Source organism: Arvicanthis niloticus, chromosome 5 (assembly GCF_011762505.2).
Source record: "Arvicanthis niloticus isolate mArvNil1 chromosome 5, mArvNil1.pat.X, whole genome shotgun sequence".
Classification (NCBI taxonomy): domain Eukaryota; kingdom Metazoa; phylum Chordata; class Mammalia; order Rodentia; family Muridae; genus Arvicanthis; species Arvicanthis niloticus.
This window is the reverse complement of record NC_047662.1, coordinates 34604659-34621367: the sequence shown is the minus strand read 5'-3', so window position 1 is coordinate 34621367 and position 16709 is coordinate 34604659. Positions and strand designations below refer to the sequence as shown.

The 16709-nt window shown below is 45.2% G+C and overlaps 2 protein-coding genes across 6 annotated transcripts in view; one reads left to right on the top strand and one right to left on the bottom strand.

Annotated features, from left to right (window-relative positions):
* Window positions 1–9159, bottom strand: part of Cfap57 (cilia and flagella associated protein 57) — a 68881-nt gene extending 59722 nt beyond the window's left edge. For 2 of the 5 annotated variants that reach the window (XM_034503723.2, XM_076934322.1), the window contains exons 1-3: window positions 9045–9159; window positions 8649–8810; window positions 437–753 (exon numbers count right to left, since the gene is read on the bottom strand). In XM_034503723.2, coding sequence (XP_034359614.1) covers window positions 437–753; window positions 8649–8805 — 474 coding nt within the window. In that variant the 5' untranslated portion in view covers window positions 8806–8810; window positions 9045–9159. Of the gene's footprint in view, window positions 1–436; window positions 754–8648; window positions 8811–8958 lie in introns of all 5 variants that reach the window. The other 3 variants (XM_076934320.1, XM_076934319.1, XM_076934321.1) reach the window with 3 other exon arrangements.
* Window positions 9160–9187: 28 nt separating this feature from the next.
* Window positions 9188–14006, top strand: Ebna1bp2 (EBNA1 binding protein 2). The gene is made up of 9 exons (XM_034503724.2): window positions 9188–9366; window positions 9452–9535; window positions 9728–9900; window positions 10431–10554; window positions 11527–11616; window positions 11858–11933; window positions 12167–12260; window positions 13541–13703; window positions 13841–14006. Exons 1-9 carry the CDS (start codon window positions 9301–9303, stop codon window positions 13889–13891), a joined length of 921 nt encoding a protein of 306 aa, XP_034359615.1. The 5' UTR covers window positions 9188–9300; the 3' UTR covers window positions 13892–14006.
* Window positions 14007–16709: the final 2703 nt, after the last annotated feature.

The window sequence follows — 16709 nt, the reverse complement described above, 5'->3', positions numbered from 1 at the left end:
TAATGCCCCTCCCGAACAAAATAAAAACCTAAACCTACCACTTTATAAGCCATTCCTGAAATCCTCTTACTGCCCAGGAGTCTACTGCAAAGGGGCCAAAGCCAGGGAGAGTCAGTTTTAGTCAGCACAGCTGGGTCTAACCTGTGCCTGGAAAGTAGTTCTGGGACAGAGGAAAAAAGACAAATGACAAAGTTGGGCGCCAGCTGGTTGTGCCTCTTCACCACTTCTGCAGCCTTGAATGAGTTACTTAGTCTCTTAGGGGCTCAACTCCCATCTCTAAGCTGGGATAGTAACCACATATTCCTGGTATGGTTATTGTGAAGCTCAATTTTAAAAAATGCATGGGAGAAGTGAGCACTGTGGCACAGGGCAAGTACTAAGAAGAAGTCAGCACCCACTGCTTTACAATGGGCAAGGCACTCATGCTAGGAGGTACCTGGTAGATGGGGTTGTTCTGAATATCAGCTTTAATAACGGCCATGACTTTCTGCTTTTCCCATAGCCAATAGACGAGGTTTGACTCTGGAGGCGATGTCTGTGTCAGCAGGTATTTAGAGTCTGGAGAAAAAGCCATGCTGGTAAACTTTTGAACTTGGAAATCAAAATTATTCAGGACTTTGCGTTTCCGGCAAGGGATGGATGACAGCTCATAAATAGTGATGATGGGTTTGTCTTGCACAGTCTCGGAGATAGCGAGGTATCGCCGATTGGGACTGATGGACAAGGCCAGCATGCCCTGACTCTTGTCTGAGCCTGCAAAAGGAGGTAAAAATGGGGACTAAGGACAGACAATGCTTCCATCAAAGTCCAAACAGGCTTAGCAAGGGGCACCATTGACAGAGGAGAAAGGTGTACAAATATACAAAGATCTGTCCTTGGCCACCCCTTAGCTTGACTGTATGTGGGTAATTGTAAAACTTGGGATGGGCAGCTCACTAGGTTGAGCTGGGATGCTGAGGAAACTTTCCTGCATCAGGACCAAAGAGGTTGAAGGAAGCTGCACATGGCAGGAAGAGTTTATGAGGTGCGTGGACTTAACAGAAGATGCAGTATGTCAAGAGAATCCCAAGGAGACAGATTGCTGGAGTATTGTGTGGGAGTCAGGCGTGACCAGGGAAGGGCCAACAAGGGCCAAATTGTATAGGCTTTAATGTCTTAAGAATCCAGCACTCAGTACTCTCCTGTTGAGGCTGGGTGCTAAAACTACTCAGCTTCTCAGTCTGGCAGTTAGACAGATGCAGAAGTCTTTGTGATAAAGCTTTGTGCTTCCTTGATTATTGGAGACACATGCATGCTATCCTCCCTTTTCCTAGAGCTTAGAGACGACAGCTGGACATGCAGCCAGCATCTTGCTGCTTTGTAGTAACAAGCATGAAACGAAAGCTGTCAGGTGAAGCCATGAGAGGGCAACAGCAGGCACAGCATGTGGGTCCAGGCACTCGGCTGTCATGGGTCTCTCCCTTCATTAAAAATGATAAATGTAGGGATGGTTGACTTTTCCACAGGACCTGAGTCAGTTCCCAGCACCCACATCATGTGGCTCACCAGCACCTGTTAACTCCAGCTCTGGGGGATTCAAAGCCTCTGGCCTCCACAGGCACCCACAAACATGTGCACAGGAGGCATATGCACATACACATACATAATTATAAATAAGAAAAAATAAACAATAAAAATAGGGCTGACACGATGGCTTGGTGGGCAAGAGTACTTGCTGCCAAGGCTAATGATCTAAATTTGATCCTCAGGACTCACTCACATGGTAAAAGGAACAAATTCCCATGAGCTGTCTTCTGACCTTCATATGCATGCCATGCCATGCCATGCAGGTGTACAAGCGCATGAATATATACATGTTGGACATACATACAGTCACATATTGGATGGGTGCACTAACATAGAGAGGAATAGGATCCAGGCTGGATTCATGACCATATAATCATTACTGATGTGTTCATTTTCTTCTGATATTAATACAAAGTACAACCTTTCCACATAGGCCTTGGGCACTGAGCATAGGACAAGTCATCATGGATGTGGGTTCCACACAGGGAGGTTGAGTGAGACAGGGGAAGACACACTAGAAGGTCGTATGGGAGTCCATGATGGGCTCCATGCTGCTGCTTTCTAGCAAGCTAAGGAGGGATGAATATGTTGCCCTGAAGCACATCAGCCAGGCACACTGGACTCCCACAGGAAGGCTGGAGGGACAGCTGAGTCAGAGAAGATCAAGGCTCTGGGTTGGTGAAAGCTTTGCACAAGGGTTTAGGCTGTAGCTGGGAAGACCCTGGGAACCTTCATGAAGGGTTGGGGAAATCTCCCTGGGGCTGTGTGGATCTCCCTGGAGGCAGAGGATCTAACTGATCAGCAGGTGATGCACAAAGCAGGTAATATGTGAAGGCAGCAGGAGTAGTGGGCATATAAACGAGAGGTGACCAGAGAAACGCTAAGAGGTAGAACCTGCAGAATTTTAATGATTGTCTGGGGGGAAGGCATGAATGACACTGAGGCTTCTGGGACCAGTGCCTCGGAGAGGTAGGATACCAACATAGGCTGGACAAGTTACCAGAGTTGGCTTTTGCTAAAATGGTTCCCCTGAGCCACTGGACGTTGTGTGTATTTGTTTCTAGTTTTTAATGATTTGACTGATTTTCATTTAAATCTTCAATCTATTTTGGATCCACGATGATAAAGGATAATTAGTGTGACTCTAGAGTCTGAAGAGATGGCTCTGAGGTTGAGAGTGTTCTGCTCTCCCAGAGGATCCAGGTTTGATTCCCAGAATCTGAGTTGGGAGGCTCAAACTGCCTGCAACCTCAGCTCCAGGGGATCTGATGTACTCTCTGGCCTCTGCGGGCACCTGCACTTGTACACAGGCACACATACACACATACACATTTTTTAAAAAGAAAAGAAGCAAGACTCTATGTGGCTTTCCAAGCCCATGCTGACTCCTCATGCTACTTCTACAATATATTAAAGTTACATATTTATATACAGATTTACTGGGCTTCTGGGATATTTATGCTTGAGTTTCATTGCTTTTATAATAATGTCTTTAACACAGGTCTGAGTATCCAGCAAGGAAAACCACAAGGGAAGAGAAAATAATAAAACTGGAATTTGAATGAACACTGTGAACTCCATAGTGTGAGAATCTGGGGTAAAGAGATGTAGAAGTTGAATAAGATTCTGAGGCCAAGGTTTGGGCTGATGCAAGGATGCAAGGGACAGTAAGAAGTTACAGCTGGGATTATGTGGGGTCATGGTGGTGCCTGGAGGTGGCAGGTGTCAGAGAAGCGCTCTCAGCCAGGCTGTGCCATGGGAAACATTTATGCTCCTCATTGATACAACACTACAGAGATACATTGATACAATGACAAAATACATTGATACAGTGCTACACAATGCTATAATGATACATTGACACAATGATAAAAATACACTGATACAAGCCTGTGTGCTGAAAAGCACGCTTTGTCTCAGCTCCAGCCCAGAGCATATGAAGGGCAGGGGCCATGGCTTTCTTGCCCATTCATTCACTTGTTCACTTACCAGGGATTGGCTACCTAGCAGGTACTTAGTATAGCCATGCCCAGTGTAAGAACAGGCACATGGAGAATTGTGTCCTTAATCGAGCTGGGTGAATAACGTAGTAGGGACTAAAGCAAGATGGCTACAGCATCCCTAGGCAACACAGTCCTCTGGGACCATGGTTATAATCTCAGTTACTAATGATATTTCTATGCAGCCAGTGACTGGGATTTTTAACTGATTCTAGTTTGTCAGACACTTTTACATTGCTTTCAGTCCAGTTAATTCGGTTATCCTTCAAATAGCTATGTGTCTCCCACAAGAGGATGCGCCTCTTCCTACCCGAAGTCTTCTTGGTCCCCCTTCTGCTAGTTCTTCCTCAGCTCCTTAGCCCTAAATGGAGGAAGGTCCCAGAGATAACAGAAGTCTTGCCAGTGCAGGAGCTTTCCATTTCATCCCTCTGACCAGATTCCTTTCTCTGAACTATGCTTTGTATCTCTTTATGAGGAAACTGGGCATGTCTACCTCCAAAACAGACCCCAGACTAGTCACTATCCCCAAGGTCTGATCCCATCCTGCCTTACATGCCTCATCATCTTGATGACATCAGTACCTTATTAACAGGGCTCTTTGTTAGCCCTTGTTCTCCTTAAGTCCATCCCCCTCGGCACCCTGTGGAGTAGCCAGGGTGAACTCAGAAAGGTCAGCTGCATTTTGCTGCTCTGATGAGAATCCCATGGCTTTTCATCACAAGCTTGTGTAGTGTTGTGCCTGCCATTGCCTTGCCTTGGCCCTTGCTCCCTGCTTCCCATTCCCTCCATCCCAATGGTGCCTGGCTTCTTTGAGATTCCTCTATCACACTCATCACCCTCTTGAGATGGCATCCTTTTTACCCATCCCCCTCCTATGTGAGCATGGCCAGCTCCTTGACAACCAGGACTCATCACCAAAAGTCTGAGCCAACTCCAGCACCCTGCCCACCATCCTCAAGGGTCTTCATGTTTCAGGTTCCGTTTCCTTCTTATCAGCATCCCCATTACACTTGTTGCTCTCCCTGAGTGTAACAGAGGTACCATAAAGACAGGCGTGCACGTGTGCCGTGTGTGTGTGTGTGTGTGTGTGTGTGTGTGTGTGTGTGTCTGTGTGCGTTAAGAAGTACCTAAGACATTTTTGTTAAATGAACAAGTGTCTGAGCCTCATTATTACTTGGTGACCACAGCAAGCTGGACATCACCTCCATTTCACAGAGAAGGACATATGAGCTTATAAAATGGGAAGCCAGGCCAGTTCATGACATTTATACTTTCTCTCTCTGTCTCTCTGTCTCTCTCTGTCTCTCTGTCTCTTTCCCCTTCCTCCCTCCCTCCCTCTGTCCCTCCTTCCTTCCCTCCCTCCATCTCTCCCTCCCTTCCTTCCTTTCATTTTTGTTTTTCCAAGACAGGATTTCTCAGTGTAGCCCTAGCTGTCCTGGAACCCCCTCTTGTAGATCAAGCTGGCCTTAAACTCACAGAGATCCTACCTGCCTCTGCCTCCTGAGTGCTGGGATTAAAGGTGTGTGCTACTACTGCCTGGCAGACCTATTTACTTTTCACTTTACTAGTAATGGTCTGAGCTCTGCCCACCATGGAACCTGCTCCAGCCCTGTATGTTAGAGTGGTCCTTTCCTGGCTGTAGTTCTTACCAGGAGATAAAATTCAGGACATATGGAATTCTGAATTGCCTTTCCTAGATTATGTCCCAGATGCCTCAGTGCCTGGAATGCTGTGCCCAGCTGGTCCTGAGCTTACTGGCTGCACCAGCTCCAGTTTTGTCCTTGCCTGTCTCTGCTCTTGGCCTGGGCTTGAAGGATGCTCAAAGGGTGGCTGCTTCCAGGATGTTGGAGGAGACCCTGAATGTGTACCTGGGACTACTCTTACATGTAGGTGAGGCTCCTGGTGATACAAGATGAAGCTCCAAAAAGAAGAAAAATAGTCAGGACTAGATGCATGAACATATGAACAGAATCATGGCAATTCAAACCTCTGGATACAGGGCTGAAGAGAGGGTTCGGTGGTTAAGAGCATTTGTTACTTTTCTAGGGGGCTGAATTCAATTCCCAGCAACCACATGGAGGCTCAACCATTTATAACTCCAATTCCCAGCATCTTATACCTTCTTCTGGCCTCCACAGGCACTGCACAGGTAGTACACAGACACAAATGCAGGCAAAACACCCATACACAGAAACAATGGATCTATTAATCAATCAATAAATTGAATAATTTCTGGATACACTAAGCAATAGGAAGCTAAATCCAAATAAGAGTCACACACACACACACACACACACACACACACACACACACGGGAAGGGGACAGCACACAAGACATTTCAAATATCCAGGGGAAAGATTGTCAAGAAATATGAAGACAGTGAAATAAAACATGTATCCAAAAATTTTATACACAGTCAGACTATCTTTTTAAGAATGAAGATGAAATAAGGCATTTTCAAACAAAGACTTGGAGAGTTGAGTGCTATGTTTCACCACTAAATGTAAAAGGAAAGAAGATCCCAGCTGGACTATGTCAATTGTAACAAGCAGCAGTAGCAGAGTCTAGTAACTATGAGAGAAAATATGCATAAATATTGTCTGAATAAAATGGTGGCTAGTTTAGTGTTAGAAAGTCATATGTAAAAATCTATATTAAATACAGAAAATATATGCTAGGAGATCCATTATCTGATTACTGAGGGAAAATGCATAAAAAACTGGGAAAAATAATTTATTTAACCTGATACAGGACATTGACACTTGTTCATAGAAAATACCATTCTTAAAGAAATATTAATAGAATTCTCTTTATGACTAGAAACATGATGACTGTGAGCAGTATCATTGCTTTTATTTAACTCTTAAGATGCTTCCCAGTATAGTGACACAAGACAAAACAACCATTATTATGGGTCGATGTGACTGTCTGTGTAGAATACCCCAAAGGAATCTACAGGGAAGTTATTAGAATTAGAAATAGTCCAGCAAATATGCTGGACATAAAAGCTAATAAATTAAAGTCCTCTCTCTCTCTCTCTCTCTCTCTCTCTCTCTCTCTCTCTCTCTCTCTCTCTCTCTCGCTCTCTCTCTCTCTCTTTCTCTGTCCCCCCTCTCTCTCTTCCCCCCTGTGTGTGTGTGTGTGTGTGTGTGTGTGTGTGTGTGTGTGTTTGCCATGGCATTCCTGTGGAGGTGAGAGGACAGATATCCTGATGTGTAGTCTTCTACCTTGTTTGAGGCAGGGTCTTTTTGCAGTTCACTGCTGTGCATGGCAGACTAGATAGCTCACAGGCCTCTGAGGAGTCTTCATCTTTCCACAGAAGCAATGGGATTATAGATGTGTGCTATCACTCCTGGCTTTATGTGGGTTCAAATTTAGGTCTTTCATTGCCTGGAAAGTGCATTACCTACTTAGCCATGTCCCTAGTTAATGCAGTTTATTCTTGCAGAATATTTACATGGTGTTTGATGACTTTTACTTCATTAAAACTAAAAATTATTGTTCATTCATAGATACCATGAGGAAGAAAAAAAGCACAGGCTTCAGAAAGGAATTATTTCTTTCTTGCTTTTTGTTTTGTTTTTGTTTGTTGAGAAAGGGCTTCTCTGTGTAGCCTTCGCTGTCCCAGAACTCACTCTGCAGAAGAGGTTGGCCTTGAACTCAGAGATCTACCTGCTTTTGCCTCCTCAGTGCTGGGATTAAAGACACCACCGCTTGGCTAATTATTTCTAACATATATACTTGACAAATGATTAGCATACAGAATATGTAAAATGTGTCTAAAACTAAATAAGAGAGCTACCCTTAGAATAAAACTTTACAAAAGTAATTGAAAAATTGGTAAAACTATTAACATAAAACTAAGGATATTCCATAAATATGTGAAAAGATTCTCATCTTAATTAGTAATGCAGACATAAATCTAAAACAACAAGATTCATTTTTGGAGTAATAGAATTACACACATTCATACAAAATAGGAAGTTGGACAATAACAAGAGTTAATGAGGGTGGGGTGACAGGGACCCTTATGCACTGTTGGTGGGAATTTATAAACCAACATGGTCACATTTCTCAGTAATCTTAGTTTTGGCTGTGTGTCCTGGAAAATCTTTGCTGATGTGTGAATGGAAGGTTATGGTGTAATGTTTCTAATAGCAAACAATTGTTATTTCCCACATGCCCCTCAAATCTAGAATGGCTATGTAATGTCTGTGTATGGGTGTCTGTATTCCCAGATTGGAATGCTATATTGCAATGAAATGGACTCAGTTATATGTACAAAGAACAGACTATTATTACATTTGTAACAAACAGAAAAATTGTGAAAGCAAAAGTATACTTTGTATAAGGTTACACAGATGTGTGGTTAATCTGTATAAGACCCAAGATGTGCTGGTGTGGGTGTGTGGGGTGGGTTGAGTGGAAAGAATGAAGCAGCCCTGGAACTGGCTGATCCTGGGTGTCTGGGTACACAGGTCTTCATGTAACTCATTAATGATTACATATATGTAGTGTTGTCTTTTATATATGCATATAAAGCAATAAAATGGTCAGTGCAAAAGAAAAAGGTGGGGAATGTCATGAATATCATTGCCTAGACTAACGTAAAGAAAAAACAGAAGGCAGGTTCAAAGAAAGGTTATTTGTCACTTAAGATACAATTTCCAGTGTCTCCATCATACAAGGGTTCAATGAAAATCATGTACTCTCGAAACTGTTAGACAAAAGAGGGTTCTGGAGAGGACAAACCCAACTGCAGGAGAATACAAGGAAAACACTTCTCTGAACTCACTGTGAAAAAGTACTTTTAAAATGAGTGTTATTTTATCTGTCATTTTGGCTACTTGTGTCAGGTTAATCTATGATTAAACAGTGTAAACTGACATTTATTTTGCCTACATTTGTAAAACTATGTGGATAACCCAGTTAACAAAAAAAAAAAAAAAAAAAATCTTCCCAATTGTTGAGACTGTGCGGTTCTGTGTATGCAGCACATGCCTTTAATGTAAGTGTCAGGATGGGAAGGGGTGAGTTTTTTTCTTTTCTTTTTTCCTTCTTTCATTTTTTTTTTTTTTTACCTGCAATGAATTTTTGCCATTTCTGATCTAGGTTGTACTTCACACAGTGATTTCCTGAAGGAAATATAACGATCTGTTCATCAAAGAAGAAGATATTGTTGGTCACGTGAGCCCGAAGACCAAAAACATGAAGCGACTGAGCTACCACGGTGGACATGGTACCTGTCAAAGAGTATTGCAAATGAAGAAAGAAGCAAGCAGGTGGGAGTGAAAACACACAACGCATCTTCCTGCTCCGCTCCTCCCCTCCCTGACCCCGCCTCGTCCCTCTATCGCCCCGCCCCCAGACCCCTCTTCCTCTTCACCCCACCTTTGGTACTCTTTCCAAGCCTTGCTTCCTTTCGTGCACTCCCAACGCCCCCAGGCCATTAGGAGGACCCCAAAGAAATTATTCACCTCTTGCTTCACTGCTCTGGGTTACTAGACTACGCAGGGATCGGTAGGTGCTCTTCCTAAAGATCCGGAGTAATCTGGGCACGCCCAAACGCCAGAGCAGTTCCTATAGCAACGAGAAAACCGGAAGTGTGGCTTTCCACCCGGAAGCGGAAGTCCCTATTGAAAAGCCAGACGCTAGTGAAGAAGTTGCTAGCCTTGGTGTATTTTGCAGGCACGTGGAGTGGCCGCTGAACCTCTCGGGACGGGAGGCCGCGAGATGGAAACCCCTCCGCTCTCAGACTCGGACTCGGAGTCGGATGGTTGCCTGGCCTCAGATCAAGAGGTAGTTGGCAGCAGAGCTAGCGGGGCAGGGAGTGGGACGGGGACTTTATTTAGCTCTTCGGTACTGAGGCGAGCCCGGTTTGTAGTTGCAGGATGCATTTTCTCGCGGACTCTTGAAGCCAGGCCTCAATGTCGTACTAGAGAAGCCGAAGAAGGCGGTGAATGACGTGGTGAGCTCGCGCGAGGGTCGGGGACCTGGGAACGGGATGTGCACAGGCGCTCTGCTTCTTGGGAGACCGAGTCTTGTGGGAAGGATGTACCCTGCGCTGCGGTCGTCATCCTGTGCGGGTATTTGAGTTTAGGACTGGGTTTGAGAGAGAGAGACTCGCGGTTCTCATGAGCGCCGTGTCTGACTTACTTAGAATGGCCTGAAGCAGTGTTTGGCTGAATTCAAACGGGATCTGGAGTGGGTTGAAAGGCTCGATGTGACCCTGGGTCCAGTGCCAGAAGTCGGTGAAACTCAGTCAACACCCCAGAACAAGGACCAGAAGAAAGGTGTTAATCCAGAAGACGACTTCCAGAGGGAAATGAGTTTGTATGTTTGTTGTGGGTTCTACCATAGAGTTACAGGAAGGGGATCTTAGTTTGTCTGCAACCTCAAAGGCACTGAGGTGTTAGCACGAGCCTGAGGGTGGAGGTAAGGGTTCCTCTGGTTGAAAGAATAGGTTCTTGGTCACCATTTAACCAGCACCTTGCTTGAGGGGTGTTTCAAAATAATTCATTTGAAGTTTGTGTGGGTGCCTCTAGTCATTAGAACAGACTTTGCCTAGGGAATGTTTGAGTGGTCTTTCTGGTTGGGAAACAGTTCTTAGTTTTTGCAGTATTTTTTAATAAGCTTGTTGTTTTAAACTGATTTACTCTTGGAAGCATTTTTCCATTATAAATAAACATAAAGTAAAATTTCAGCTATATGTGAAATTAGTGGAGTTTTTGTTGGCTTGCTTGTTTTATCTTGCCAGTGCGGGTGGGATGTGATAGCTCTGAGGTCATTTAACTTCTGAGAGGCAGTAAGAAGAAATGAATGCCTTTCCCCTCCCCTCATTTCACTCTGTCCTGTAATTTCAGCTACCGCCAGGCCCAGGCTGCAGTGCTTGCAGTATTACCCCGACTCCATCAGCTTCAGGTCCCTACGAAGAGGCCCACTGATTATTTTGCAGAAATGGCCAAGTCTGATCAGCAGATGCAAAAGGTAAATTTTCCCTCTGGAAAACCAAGGTTTCCCCTGAAGTCCATTCCTTCAACTGGCTCATATCCTGTAGTCGTTAAAAAAAAAAAAAAAAAAAAAAAAAAAAGATTTGTACTGTTTGTAAACAGTGTTTCTACAGCCTCTGCTTCAGAGGCATGCCAGTCACCTAGATAAAAGAGGGAGAGAAGGTCTGGAAGGAGTGTGGTCCCTACACTAAGAAGGCTTGTGTATTTCTTCCCTGGCAGGGTGAATGGAACGTACAGACACAGTAGTCTTATAGTTCTGGGCCCAACAATGCCAAGGAGAATACTATTGCTTGTAGATGGGTTTTTCTTCTCTGGGCCTTTAGCTTTCTAGAAACTGAAGGCTTGCTGTAGCTCAGACAGATATAATGTGATTTAGAGTTAGGGGATTTGATCTTCATTCAACTTGGGGAAAATATCTTGACGTCACATCCAGAATGTATTTAAATTATTCCTTTGGTCTCAAGTCTTTATCTTAGAGATTACAGGTGGTACCCCAAGAAGCTAACCCTGAGACAAGCACAGATCCATCTACATCTGACAGTCACACTGATAACTACTTAACGCTTTCAGTACAGTGTTTGTGTGTGTGTGGGGGGGGGGAGGGAGGGAGAGATGGAGGAATCGAGGTACGAGTGTGCAGGAACTTTATTACAGATGTGGGCCATTAGAAGAGGATGTTCAAGTTTGGTCTTAATCTGTGGAGGAACAGGTCCTGTATGACAAGCAGGCAGCTTTGTGATAGAACAAGCATGCTTGGAGAGGCAGGGCCGCTTTTAAGCTCTGGCTGCCCACTGACACTTTTGGTGCCAGGGCCAGCTTTGGGACTGTATTGTCCTTAATGTGGAAATCTAGGAAAGTACACAAGTTCCACAGCTTTCAGAGCTAGTAAACCACTGGAGCCCCGTTCTAGTATGCTCCAAAGAGTACCTAACAACCTCCTGTGTTTTAGATTCGACAGAAGCTGCAGACTAAACAGGCTGCCATGGAGAAATCTGAAAAGGCCAAGCAACTTCGAGCGCTTAGGAAATATGGAAAGAAGGTGAGAGAGAGCCCCTGCATGGAACAGGGCATGGCAGGGCATGCCAGGGCAGAGCGTGGTGGAGTTTGCTTCTGGCCCTGTGCATATTTGATCCTGGTAAAGTATGTATCCCTGAGCCCAGGTTCACTTAGCACCATAGGACACCTGGGTGTATCCAACATAGTGTGATAGCAGCGGCTGAGCTGGTAGTCTCTGGAGCCATGGTTTGGGATGCAGGACTGACTTTGTGTCTGTCTCACAGGTGCAAACTGAGGTCCTTCAGAAGAGGCAGCAGGAGAAAGCACATATGATGAATGCCATCAAGAAATACCAGAAAGGTCAGTGTGTCTGTCTGCAAAGAGTATAGGGGAGCCTGGGTATCAGTACCTTAGAACTGAGAGAACTCTCTGGTGCGTCTCGGTTATCTTGGTTTTAATTGACTGGGCTTAGGTTTGGGAAATGGCGTGGGAGACAAGATGTGTTTCTTTAGATGCAGTTAGGGAATAGCAGCCATGTCTTGAATGCTCTTAGACATACAGTGGTGCTAATGGGAATGCTCTTCCCTGCACAGGCTTCTCTGATAAGCTGGATTTCCTTGAGGGGGATCAGAAGCCTGTGGAACGAGGTGCAAAGGCAGGAGCCAAAGGCCAGCAGATGAATAAAGGGTAAGTATGGGTTTTGGTTTGGTTTTGTCAGTCTGGTGAAGGAGCTCCCCAGGAAGGCCTCTAGTGTGGGCTACTGCCACTCAAAGGTCAGAGACTTTGATACTGTGGGGTGGGCCCCTGACCATAGCAATATTTGAAGGTGGAAATTGGTACCTGGATCATTTGAGGTTAGTGTTAAATGACTGTTCTACTCCATGACCCTCAGAGTGATGGTGGGGAGTCCAGCCAGAGAAGTCAGATCTGGGTCCAGCCACCAATAGGGAGGCTGCGAGCACCTCCCGTGTAATTGTGTCATTCACTATGACGTAGTGCTTTGTGCCCCAGTGCCATGGAGAGTGAAAGGGAGCTGGTGGCTCACTGTTATTCTTTTCAGTATCACGCTCTGCATAGGTGAACACAGACCTAAGGGTGGTGATTTCCAGATATATCAGGGCATTAGTGTGGAAACACACTTAAAGTCCTGGCACAGTCTGGGGATGGCATCCTGGTGAACCATCCCACCTCAGCCTCATGTGAAGGACATGAACATCTGGGCAGGAAAGTGGGAGATAAGTGTTTAGAGAAGGAAGACCTTGGATGAGTAGAGGCACAGAGACGTGAGGCCAGGACTTAGGGAACCTTCATCTGTTGGCATTAGGGGGACAACAGTGGTTTGACTCGGTTATGGGCAGGTCATGCTCCTGTTTTGAGAAGGTAAAGTTGTATGTGTAAATAAAAGGTAGTTAGGGTAGTGGTGGTGTAGTCTCCACTCTCACAGAAGCCCCAGCGAGCAAGGGTAATGCCTTACAAGTGCCATGCATGGAAAATCGGGTGAGGGCAATTAAGATGTTAGACAAGCAGGGAGAGGTTTGTGCTGGGCCAATGGTAGGAGGCACTAATCGCAAGTTGGCATTTCCAAGGAAGTGGAACTAGTCCAAGAGGGGAGGCAGCATGGTTTGGCTAGATAGAATTTGCGAAGTTTTTAAAACTTGTTACATTTGAGTGCTAACTGTGGTTTTGTCCATGAGAGGAATATAAACACTTAGGGCTGAGCTAGCCTGATGGTGTTACAGTGGATGCTGAGGAAGCAGGACGCTTGTGGTGTTTATAGATCCTTTCTGCCTTTTCTTTGTTAGTTGTCCTTCTCTGGAGTTATTTCATAAGTTTGCCTGGGTGGTTTATAGAGTGAAAATATAAGGCCTCGGAGAGCCTAAGGACCGCAGAGATGAGCCTGCGGCTGTCACCCAGCCATAAGGCTCATGGGGTTTACTGTGTACTATCTGTGGGGCCACCTTTTTCAGGCCCAACGCCAAACGAAGATACAAAAATCAGAAGTTTGGTTTTGGTGGAAAGAAGAAAGGCTCCAAATGGAACACTCGAGAGAGTTACGATGACGTCTCCAGCTTCCGAGCCAAGATGGCTCATGGCAAGGGTCCCAGGAGGCCTGGGAAGAAAGGGGCAAATGTAAGTGAGGGGTCCAGGTGGGGGCCTGATAAGTCTCTTCTCAACCCCCTTTCTTCTCCCCTTGACTCCTCCTCACCCTGGCACAGAAGGCCAAGTGCTGTGTGTGACAACATACGGTTTTTGTTTTGTCTGTGCAGAAGAGACCCGGAAAACGGACAAGACAGAAACTGAAGAGCAAAACCCGCTGAGCAGCGTTGTCCTCTGTACAGAGCCAAGGAGAAGCGGGTGTACAGCACACTCCGTGTTTGTCCTGACTTTTGTAGAAAATTATTTTAATAAATTAAGGTTATGGAAAAAAAGATACTCTGGTGAAAACCAATACTTTTTAAAAGATGGAGAAGTTTGCACATTTAAGAATGTTCCTGCTACTGGGCTGTGGTGGTGCACATCTTTAATCCCAGCTACTGCTGGGTTGTGGTGGCGCACACCTTTAATCCCAGCACTTGGGAGGCAGAGGCAGGCGGATTTCTGAGTTCAAGGCCAGCCTGGTCTACAGAGGGAGTTTTAGGATAGCCAGGGCTACACAGAGATGCCCTTTCTTGAAAAAAACCAAAATCAAAACCAAAAGAATATTTCTGTTTACTGGTAATGCCTTTCTTTTGGTAGCTGCAGGTTGAACCTACATCTAACTTTTCCCTCATTTTTCAAACTGTCCTTTTACATGAGTCCCTGAACGGTTGGTTTCCTGTGAGAGCCCAGGTCTGGCAGAAACTGTCACTCGTCTCTGTTTTAGGCTCTCTGACTGGTCCCTTTCTCCTGGGCCTGGTATTCTCTTCTTACTTTATGCCTTTTGCTGTGCTCCAGTTTTAGGGTCTCTTAAAGAAAGGAAACAGGAAAATCTTCCACCTCCCATTCTGAAACCAACTTTAAATTGACTGCTATGAATTGTGGCTTAGATTTGAGGGGCCCACCCCTTGTCCTGCTGTGGCTGTGAGGTGCATGGGGCTCCTCATTCCTGTCCCTCCCTCCTAAGCTCTTCTGGTGTGGGAAGCCTGTGGTGCTCTGCTTTCTGGGCTGGTATTTTTTGATTAGGCTATCTAGAAAGATTTAGGCTTTAAAAATATTTTGGTGTTTTTCAAGCCAGGGTTTCTTGGTATAGCCCTGGCTGTCCTGGAGCTCACTTTGTAGACCAGGTGTCCTCAAACTCAACAGACATCGTCTGCCTCTGCCTCTGCCTCCTGAGTGTTGGGATTAAAGGTGTGTGCCATTATAAGATTGACAGATTGAGGCTTTTACCTGCCTAGTAACCCCGTCCTGCCATTTTATCATCTTGGAACTTCTGCTTTCTCACAGTTACAGTGTCCTAATGTTTTCTGGATGGGAATGGTAAGTTTTGAGAATATTTTCTTCTGTCCCCTTCATCCTGTTTGAACTATTTTCTTCCATGGACATTTGGCTCCAAATTATATTTTGTTTTGAGACATTCTCAGACTGTAGTCTAAGATGGCCTCAAGCTGATCCTCCTCCCTCTACCTCCCAAGTGCTGGGATTGTAGGCTTGCTGGCATCTCACTCAAATGTGATACTTGAGTATTTATGGCTATAGTGTATGTGGGTACAGTGCTGATGGTAATTGGTCAAGGTAACGGACACTGTATCACATGCTCACTGCCTTGTGTCCAGAGCTTCCTACTTCTAAAAGGGCAGATGACTATGGATTAGGCACCCCCACACCCCTGTGCTGTAGACACTGCAGCTTTTATAGTCCTCTACCCTGTCTCCCTTTCACACGCAAAACACTGCCCACTTCACAATTAAGGTCCAACCCTGTATTCTTTATCCTTAAGCAGTCCCTTGTTAGGGTTATTCTGCTGGGGTTTTGTAGTAATATACCTATGATGGTTTGCATATGCTTGGCCCAGGGAGTGGCACTATTAGGTGTGGCCTTGTTGGAGTAGGTGTGGCCTTGTTGGAGGAAGTATGTCACTGGGGATGGGCAATGGACCCTCCTAACCAGATGGGAGCCAGTCTCCTAAGACTGCAGGTGAAGATGTGCAACTCTCAGCAGCCCATGCCTGCCTGGACTCTCATGTTCTCCTTGATGATAAAGGACTGAGCCTCTGAACCTGTAAGCCAATATCAATGAAATGTGCTTTTAAGAGGTTGGTTATGGTGTCTCTTCACAGCAATGCAAACCCTAACTAAAACACTACCTTGTTGCTCTTTCAAAATATCTGAGTTAAAGTACTTCATAAAGAAGGGTTATTTACCTCAGCTTTGGTCAGTTTAGGTCCAGGATGGTTGTTCCTTCTAAGCCGATGAGGGCAGCATGGCCCTGTTGCAGTGTGATGATGGGAGGTCTTACAGGGAGCAGAGGTTGTGGGGCCGGCCTTGTTTAACTTGGTTTTGTAAGAACTAAATTTGTGACACAGGTACCAACTTCTACCAATGTCAACGCCCCGGGGACCCAATATCGGCCCTGAGGACTTATCTCTTAAAGGGACTCCCCATCCCACCACCTAAAGGATCATGTACCTTCAGCATGTGAGCCCCTGGGGGACAGATGATGGCTGGATACAGGGGCAGCTTTCCCTAATGTCTGCTGAGCCTTGATGGTCAGGTTGTGAGAAGCTGCAGTGTGGCGTGTGGCCCCTTTTGGTGCTGAGTCCTATTGCTAATGGGGTACTAACCAGCTTGTCTCTGCTCTTCTTTGTCTGCTTCTGAAATCATGCTTTGTTTTTAAGAAAACTGAAAATAAGAACCACATGTATTACTAAGATGATTTTCATGTTTTCTTATGGCATACTGATACACACACGAGACAGTTCTGGTTTTGTACACTAGTGAATTTCTAGAAGCAAATAAGTAGCTTTGATGAGCTCATTCCAGCTAAGTTCTGACGCACAGGTATGTTCTCAGAAGACCCGATATTAACAGTTGACAGCACTCTGGAGTAGGAGTGTGACACCTCACTATTCCAGTGGGAGCTTCAGAAGCAGAAGCTTTGAGTTCTGTGTGGAACAGACTGAGGTTTAGGAAAATGGTTTGCCGTGGTGGGTTATTAATG

Coding starts and splice junctions, on each gene's coding strand:
- Ebna1bp2 (XM_034503724.2), top strand. CDS start 9,301: ATGGAAACCCCTCCGCTCTCAGACTCGGACTCGGAGTCGGATGGTTGC. Junction 11,617..11,857: donor TTAGGAAATATGGAAAGAAG/GTGAGAGAGAGC, acceptor TCTGTCTCACAG/GTGCAAACTGAGGTCCTTCA. Junction 13,704..13,840: donor CTGGGAAGAAAGGGGCAAAT/GTAAGTGAGGGG, acceptor TTGTCTGTGCAG/AAGAGACCCGGAAAACGGAC.